At 40.3% G+C, this 8,963-nt stretch overlaps 1 protein-coding gene across 1 annotated transcript; it reads right to left on the bottom strand.

Annotated features, from left to right (window-relative positions):
- LOC109822907 lies at positions 1,422-2,174 on the bottom strand. The gene is made up of 3 exons (XM_020389174.1): positions 1,789-2,174; positions 1,616-1,680; positions 1,422-1,523 (listed from the first exon to the last, which is right to left on the bottom strand). Exons 1-3 carry the CDS (start codon positions 2,091-2,093, stop codon positions 1,501-1,503), a joined length of 393 nt encoding a protein of 130 aa, XP_020244763.1. The 5' UTR covers positions 2,094-2,174; the 3' UTR covers positions 1,422-1,500.

Below are 8,963 nucleotides of genomic sequence, written 5' to 3'. Positions count from 1 at the left end.
TTCCGGTCGACCGAAATTTACGTCGGTCGCCCGAAATTTACCTTCGGTCGACCGAAAATTACGTCGGTCGACCGCCAGCTTCAAAACTTGTTTTCTCACGTTTTTTTTTTGAACTAATCGGTCGACCGTACCGGTCGACCGACGAGTTAACAAACTGAGCCTAACGGCTAGTTTTTCAAATGGGTTTTTTCGTCTTTTTCTCACTTCTAGCTGTTGTATTGGGGAGCTATATATACCCCATTGCTGCTCCTCTTCTAAATAGCCAAGAAATCCAAGTTTACTGTTTAGCAAAGTATTAATCGCGTTTAAGAGCTGTTTAAGAGCTGTTTCGTTAATCTGTTTTCAAGTGAAAGTTCTCTACAACAAGAAGAGGCTCTCATATTCCATTGGGATCATATTCTTCAGCTCCTCTTGTTCATTGAGAAGTTTTTCTAAACTCTTTCCATATAGCTTATTATTTCACTTTCATTTGATTAGCTATATTCATTTAAGTTATTTATTGAATTTGATTCACTATTATCACACACTTATTGAGCTTGATATTTCCATATTATATATTGTGGGATTGTGGAGTGTGATTTAGTGAGTGTGAGCTTCATTGTGTTCTCACGTGTCAATTGAGAACAAATTACTGTATTTGACTTTTATTTGTGAGAATCACTTGTAATACACTTGTACACCGAGAGAAGTGTGAGGAGAGAGAGAGTGTAGAAGTTCCGGCTTCCAAACCGGAGTGTGATAGTGGATATCTCCTCGAGGTGAGGAGCGGGGACGTAGGTCGTGGGGACCGAACCTCGTGAACATATTGTGTGTTTGCGTTTTGCTTGTCTCATTTTTATTTGTACATATTCTTACTGATCTTATTATTCATATCTATCTCTTGCAAGAACTAATTGATCAACATAATTTTAAATTGCTATTAATTGGGATTAGATTAGCATAAGACCCTAATCACCCCCCCTCTAGGGTCTAACAGATACACGGTGCAAATTATAACATGCAGCATAACTATCCAGCAGTAGCAAACGTCCAAGCTATTAACAACAGAACCAAGCAACTACAACATGCAGCAGTAGCAAACGTCCAAGCTATTAACAAAGCATCATGACATAAAAGCAAACTTCACAGTGCAAACCTCTGCATGATGCACCATAACTATCCAACCTTTCATCACAAAGTCAGCAACAGAACCACCAAAAGATGAAAATAAGCAACAATAAAATGGAACATCATTCACTATCCAACCTTGATCAATACAGAGAAAATAAGCAATAGTGTCTCAATCATTCATCACAAAGTCAGCAACAGAACCACCAAAAGATGAAAATAAGCAACAATGAAATGGACTTAAATATTAAACATAAGATGAAACATCATTCACTTGGGGTACCACACAAATACATAACCAAAGATACAAAACTAAACCCATTGGTGCTCTGCCTTCATCAACCCCTTCTCACCAATAGTGATATGATTTGCTCTGCCAACCTTGATTAAACTTCACGCAATAGTGAGAACTTCATCTGTATTAAAAAAATTAAAAAACAAATTGCTTCATCACATTATATAATACAAATGGCAATGTACAAGTTATTCCATATGTATTAACCATTACCTTCCTCAAATGAATCTTCTAAATCATCCGTGGCTTCATCAATGTTATCTTGTTCCATTGAATCACTATAAAAAAATTGATTATAGCAAAACATATTAAAGATCATCGCACCAACTTAAAAAAAGTTTAAAGAAATAATAACTTTAGTATTACTAAAACAAATGATACACTACCTTGACAACTTTAGAGGGCAATTTCTGCTATCATGATTTTGTCCTCGCTTTCCACACAATTTGCATTTCCTAGGCCGGCATCTACGGATCTCTCTCGATGGCTTTAACCTCTTCCCTTTAGGCCTTCCTTTTGTTCTTGCTTGACTTGGTTCATGAACTATATCTTGAGAACACTCCTCATCCACATCTTGTCCAATTTCTTCATCATTGACGAGTTTCAAACGTTGCACCTTATTAATAGCATCCATCATCATTTCACGCATTAATTCATATGCATCATTAGAAGATAGCCCCTCTTCGACCATTTCATTAGCTAAGCAATTTAGTTCACTAAAACGAGAAGCAAAATTAATTGTGGCATTATCTCCAATAATATTACCATCTCTAAGAACGACCCTTTTTCTAACATTTCGGCACCATCTTCTTAGAATATATTGCTCCGGTAACTAACTATGATTGGTAATTTTAAGATATGTCAAGATATGTCGGCATGGAATGCCCTTGAATTCAAACATGAAAACTATGATTGGTAATTTTAAGATATGTCAAGATATGTCGGCATGGAATGCCCTTGAATTCAAACATGAAACACGAACAACGGACCATTTTAGTTGTTTTGCAATATATAATATGTCTCAATTTTTCATCATGACCACAAAAATTTAATTGGAAAGTACTTTCTCTTTCATTTTCTTTTACTAGCTCAATGTTATACATTAAGCTAGGTTGAAGCTCGTCTTGAAAAATATAAAAGATTTTTTTCGTGTAGATTTGGGCCATTTGTTTTTCCATTGACCATAAAGTCTTCAATTTTGGCTTTTTCTCTATTGTGCAATGATCTTCTTTAAGCTCCCCCTCTCTTTGTCTCGCCAAGACCCTCTGAAATATAGTCACGAAATCATGAAGTGAATTTTTCCTCGATATATGTTTTTTTAGCAATGCATTCATCCCTTCACTTCTTTGACTGCTAGACATGCCGGCCCAAAAGTATTGTTTATGATAAACGGTAGCCCATTTTTCACGAATTTCATAGATATCATTTAGCTAATCATGCTTTTCCAATCCATTTTTCTTAATAATTGAAACCCATTTCTCTTCAAAAGAGCTAGCACCGTCGGAGTCCCAAATATTTTCTTTGAAAGGTTTCATAAATTCCGTTCTATAAGCCCATTGACCCAACTTCTCCGGAACTTTGTCCAAGATATGCCAAATGCAAAACCTATGCCGAATTTCTGGAAAAACTGTTTCAATTGCCTTGCATATGCCAAGACATTGATCTGTAATCATACCCGAAGGAGGATGACCCATTGCTTCAATCCATTTGTTAAACAACCATACAAAAGACTTCGCCTCTTCGTTTGGGATCAAGCCACATCCTAAAAAAACACTTTGCCAATGGTGATTTATGCCTACAAACGGCACAAATACCAAGCCATATTGATTTGTGTTATGCGTGGCATCGAAGGAGACAACATCGCCAAAGTGTTGATAATTCATTCGAGCAATGCCATCCACCCAAAAACAATGAGTTAAGCGCTTCTCTTCATCAACTTCATAAACATAATAAAATGAAGGATTCTTCTCTTGTTCCGACTTGAAATGATCCAACATCATTTGTGCATCATGACCACGCCTCTCCTCTCTCAAATCTCTTTCATAATTTCTCACATCGGTCTCAATGCATCCAATTCTATGAAAACCTCCGCTAGAGTTTTCAAAGAAGGCCATTTGCTTGTTTGTTGGAATGTTCACCTCTCCAAACTGTTTTATTAATGTCTTCTTCGCATGCACTACCTCACGGTTTCCCCTTAGAAATGTGTTCTGCTCGGTGAAGTAATTGTATGATTATGTTCTTCCACGAACTTGTAGACACTCCATATGCCAATGTTTTTGTCTAATTTGAAGCGAATCAAGGCCTTACAATTTGTTCTAATTGTACCACATCGTCGAATTTCCAACGATTTGCTCTTTAACACTCCTTCTTTCGAACAAACATAACTTTTGCAAATTAACTCTCTATCCTTCCCATACTTTGTTGTGCTATTACGGATATCAAAACCTCCGACCTTTCCGTAATTTCTGTAGAATTTTTCAGCATCTTCTAAACTATCGAAAGTCATTCCTATTTTTGGCTTTAAGTGCTCATCAACAATTGGCACAACTAAGTTATCTAACTGGGATATTTGTTCATCAACAACATGGGAGTAACCATCTTCAGTTTCTATTGGATCAGACATCAAGAACAATTTTTACCTACAAAAATTAACATCAACAACAAACATCAAGAACAAACCATCAAAGACTACTATGCACAAACATAAACAAATATCTTTCAAGTATCAAAGACTACAGTTATTATATGGGGTGTTTCCTGTAAAAAGTTATTATATGGTGAAGCATCTCATGCAACAGAAAAATGTCAGAGAGTAAAAGTTTGAAACTCAAAGTCTAAGCACTAGTTTAACGCCACTAATCTACATAATTGACAAACAAATACCGTATCTGTGCATAATTTAATTTATTTATCGCCAAATGAACGGTCATGGGAGGTGAAAAACAGCATATGTTTTCAGGTTGAGAAAAATGTCGTATATTTTTTTTTGCATATTGTCCATTTGCCCAATTGAGGCTAGAAAACTTTGAATTCGGTCTAATCCTCTTGGAGTTGTTTAGTAAACGATGGAAAAAATAACAAGAATAGCAAGAATCAAGCAAGTAATCGCTTAAAAATTAATCGCTTAAAAAATAACAAGAATAACAACAACCTCGACGGGGAGTCTGGGTTCTGCGGAGCTCGACGGCGAGAAGAGAGGGCGACGGCGAGAGGGCGTCGGGGGGTCTGGGGTCGGAGGAGAGGGCGACGGCGAGAGGGCGTCGGCTCTGAGGTCGGAGGGGAGTTTGGGTTCTGCGGAGCTCGACGGCGAGAAGAGAGGGCGACGGCGAGAGGGCGTCGGCTCTGAGGTCGGAGGGGAGTTTGGGGAGAGAGAGGGAGGAGAGTCTGGGACGGCTGAAATGAGGTCACGAGGTGATCTGAGGGTTTCTTCACGACTTTAATGAGACTCGATTTTCAGCCGCCAAACATACCCATTTTTCTCATATATATATATATATATATAAGAAAAATAGGTATGCTTGGTACCAAGTATAAGTTTTTGTACTTGGTAGTGAGGTGATATATTCCCCTCCACTCATTAAAATCGGGATCCAGATTCACATAGGTTGGAGAGTGATTGATCCACATTCACTTGAGTTGAGGAGTGGTTGGGAATTGGAATGAGTAGATGGGAATATACACCCTACTACTAAGTATAAAATTTATGATTGGTACTAAGGTACCCATTTTTTTCTCTCTCTCCACACACACACATGTGTGTGTGTAGGCATTAAAAAAATGCCAAGTTCCAAAATATGAGAAGGATGGTCAGGAAAACGAACTTCGTCTCAATTAGAGATGAGGCTTGTCGTTTAGTGAAAATCAACATCGAGAACGAGAGTTGCTACTTAGCAAAGCTCGACATCAAAAGACAAAGCTCATTGTTGAATGAAACTGATCTATGAGACTCGGAGCTCGTCATTGGATACGAGGTTTGAGGTTCACTAGTGGATACGGGGTTCAAAGCTCGTCATTGGACATGAGGTTTGAAGCTCATTACCAGACGTAAAACTCATTAGTGAAGATGAGGCTCGTCAAAAGGAAACTTACAAGACTTGCTATGTAGTTGGACTCAGCTGTCGAAGATGAACTTCGTTAGTGAAAACGAGGTTCGTCAGAAGAAGTCAGTGAAGACAAAATTCGTCGGAAGAAGCTGGTCTGCTACAAGGTTTTCTTGGTAAGACGAACCTCGAGGCTCGTCTTACTTGACGGACTCCGTTTCAATTAAAGACGAGGTTCGTCATCCACGTGGGATTTACCTGTAATGGCTCCGAAGATCTAGTTAGCCACGTGGGCTAATCTTCAGGAGCATGTTACGGCATGCGCTGATTTAGGGTGGTAGTTACGCCCCTCTAACCATGATTATAGCACGTCAGTTACGTGCTTAAAACCCTATAAATAGCCATCGATGGACACAGAGAAAAGGGTTGATTGGTTGTTGATTAATTGGAGATTTTAGACTTGGACTTAAAGAAGCATCAGAGATCAGAGTTTTTGCGCACGGGTCCGGAGTTCGAATCTCAATTCCGGCCAGCTAACGGACAGCTCCAGCAACCTTGATCTGATCGTCAATGGGAGGCAATCTCGACTCAAGCATCGAGAGAAGCATCCTTTCGCTATCAAGAACCCACCTTAAACAAAAGAGAAGCTAAATTAATCTTCTCTTCCTCTGTAATCGAGAGATCGTGAGTGATTGTAAGGGTTTTGTACCAAGTGATCGAACCCAAATTTCTTAAAACAAGAGAATCAATCAATCCTTAAAATTTTTGACCCTACAGACGATGGCGATCACAGTGGGAGCAGCCATTATTTTCGACGAGATGGTGGTAGCACAATCTGACAAGATCGCTATGAGAATGGGTGTAGAGACTTTGGTCATCGAATTTGACCAGTCCAAATACGAGGAGTTCCTCTCCTCTGGTAAGTCTAGCCCCACGAAGGCACGTAAGTGTCGTCAAGTCTTGTATGAGACTTCAGCCCGAGTAGCTTCTGATGATTCAACTCGAGTTAGTCTCGAAGAAAAGTCCATGTCCCTCAAAGAGGAGGCTCCAGTAACTAGCAGTCAAGCTAAGAAATAGGTTGTCAAGCAACCTAGCCGAACTTCGGCTTCTACTAGCCAAATCTTGGCTTCTGGTAACGAACCTCGTCCAGCTTCGACTAAAGTGGTTGTTTCTGTTAGTCCACTGTCGAGACGTGCACAACAATGTCAGCGCCAGAACCAAGCTCGCCGTAGGACTCGAGTCTTGATCTTGCTAGACGGTTTTCACTATCGACCGAGAGCTGACCAGCCCAAGGACAACAAGTCCGACGAGGGTCAGGTGATTGAGGAATGTCAAAATGACAGACCTCATCCTCATACCCGAGTAGGCTCAAAAAACGAACCTCGTCCTCAAAAAGAGGTTCAACAAATTCAACAAGTGGTTCATACCGAGGTTCATAAAGAAAATGAACTTCGAATTAAGAACCAACTGAGAAGGCACATGCGCGAAGCTCATCCTACCAATGAACCTCGTCATAAACATCTGAATGACGAAGTTTGTCCAGCTACCCAAGTTCGTCAACCTCCTAGAGGGTCTCACTCGGGTAAGGCTAAGTTGACAGAGTCAGCTAGGGGTTGTCCTGCTGGTGACCTTCAAGATTATCTCACACGCAAGCGTAATATAAATCAGAAGCAATCTCATTGTTTCTATGAGAAGCTTATTTCTACAGTACTTTTGCAATGCCCATGTGGAGAGCTAGCACATAAATCTTCAGCCTTCAAACGGTTGATTGAGCCGTCGATGATCGAGTCATCAAGAAGAAGGCATTTTCGTCCTAAGAAACTATCACCCAAGAATCGCCACGTCGAAGTGACGATTAATATGGTCAGTAAAGGCAACGGTAAAACCCAAGCCGATTCTTCTGAGTCCTCCGATCTTGAGTTTTCTCTAGGATTACGAGAAGCACACATTGAAAGACAGGGTGTTTATCAACACACCCGTACCCGTTCCGAAGCAAGGATCTCGTTGAATTATCAAAAATTAGAGGGTATATCCTATGATGTTGATGAAGAGCCTGAAAACTCTGTCATTGCAACATCCCAACCTTCCAGCACCGATCAAAGTGAGCAAGTGAGCGCTTATGTGGCCGAAAATGAAGAAGAAATGGCAAGAAGGCTAGAAGAACAACAAGCTACTTTCCTCCAACAACAAGAGACCATCAGACGCTTGGAGGATATGGTGGACAAACTCCTCAAGGAGAAGAAGAAGAAGAGAGCTACCGCCGATTCCTCAGGATCAAGGCAACGGCGACCTTCACCCACTGCTCGAGAATCTAGTCGTCAAAATAAAGATGGCAAGAATGAAAAAGACGAGGAAGAATATATTTTTGATATTTACTCTGAATCATCTGAAGCTGAGTCCAACCCGTGTAAGAATGACCGAGATCAGAAGTTGGACGATTTCCAGAAGCAGCTTGAGGCTTTGAAGCTTCAGAGAAACTTTAGAGAATTGGGGGTCGTCAGACTATATCCTGTCGAATGGGACTCTGTCTCTTATCCTCCAAAGTTCAAGCCACTCAACCTCCTATAGTTTGATGGTAAGGGTTCTCTGACCCAGCACATCTACTATTTCCAGGCGCAGACTGGACACATAGTGGATAATGATCCTATTATGACTTGACTTTTCATTAGTACCCTTAAAGGAGTCACTTTTGAATAGTTTCACAAGCTAGAACCATGCTCCATCAAATCTTAGGCCGACATGGAAAGACTCTTTATAGCCAGATTCTTCAACGATAACACATAAGTATCAATGGCCACCCTGCTAGTTGAAAAGTAGAAAAAGACATAGTCTGTCAATAACTTTATCAAGAAATTTAGAAATCGGTCGTTGTATTACCGTGATCAAGTCTTTGAAAGTACGTTGATCGAGATGTGTCGTAATAATCTCTCGATCCATATTTTATCCAAGATTGGAGCGGTGAAGACCCGAACTTGGAAAGAGCTTGTTCGACAAGGAGAAGAGGTCAAAAGCATGCTCAAAAGGCTAGATGCTGAAGAGCCATATGATTTTCAAGGAGGTGATGACCAAGACAACCTCACCCCTGAAGCTTCATCAAAGCCGAAGGGAAAATCTTCGGATAGCCGCTTTCAACAAAAGTATGACTTCTAAGATGATCAAATCATCCCGATACTAAATCATTGATCAAGACGAAAAAGATCAAGCTCCTAGAATCGATGCGACCTAAGGAGATGTTGAGAATGGATGAACCTAACTATTGTGCGTACCACAAGATGGTTCATCATCTCACCTCTAGATGCTACACCCTGAAGGATAAGATCCAAATCTTATTGGATGCAGGAGTCTTTACCCTTCAATCCTGATTTACAACTATCACTAGAGTGGGGATAGTCATGGTTTCTTTGCATGTACTACCTTAAGCTTTCTCTCTCATGAACCCATGACGACCCGAAGCTCGTCATAAATCAACTCCAAGGTGAGTCTGAAGTCAAACGTGAGCATCTGACCCCTTACCAAAATAC

This window comes from Asparagus officinalis, chromosome 8 (assembly GCF_001876935.1).
Source record: "Asparagus officinalis chromosome 8, Aspof.V1, whole genome shotgun sequence".
Taxonomy (NCBI): domain Eukaryota; kingdom Viridiplantae; phylum Streptophyta; class Magnoliopsida; order Asparagales; family Asparagaceae; genus Asparagus; species Asparagus officinalis.
This window is presented reverse-complemented; position numbering and strand designations above follow the sequence as displayed.

Coding starts and splice junctions, on each gene's coding strand:
- LOC109822907 (XM_020389174.1), bottom strand. CDS start 2,093: ATGGTCGAAGAGGGGCTATCTTCTAATGATGCATATGAATTAATGCGT. Junction 1,681..1,788: donor TGCCCTCTAAAGTTGTCAAG/GTAGTGTATCAT, acceptor ATTTTTTTATAG/TGATTCAATGGAACAAGATA. Junction 1,524..1,615: donor AGAAGATTCATTTGAGGAAG/GTAATGGTTAAT, acceptor TTTTTAATACAG/ATGAAGTTCTCACTATTGCG.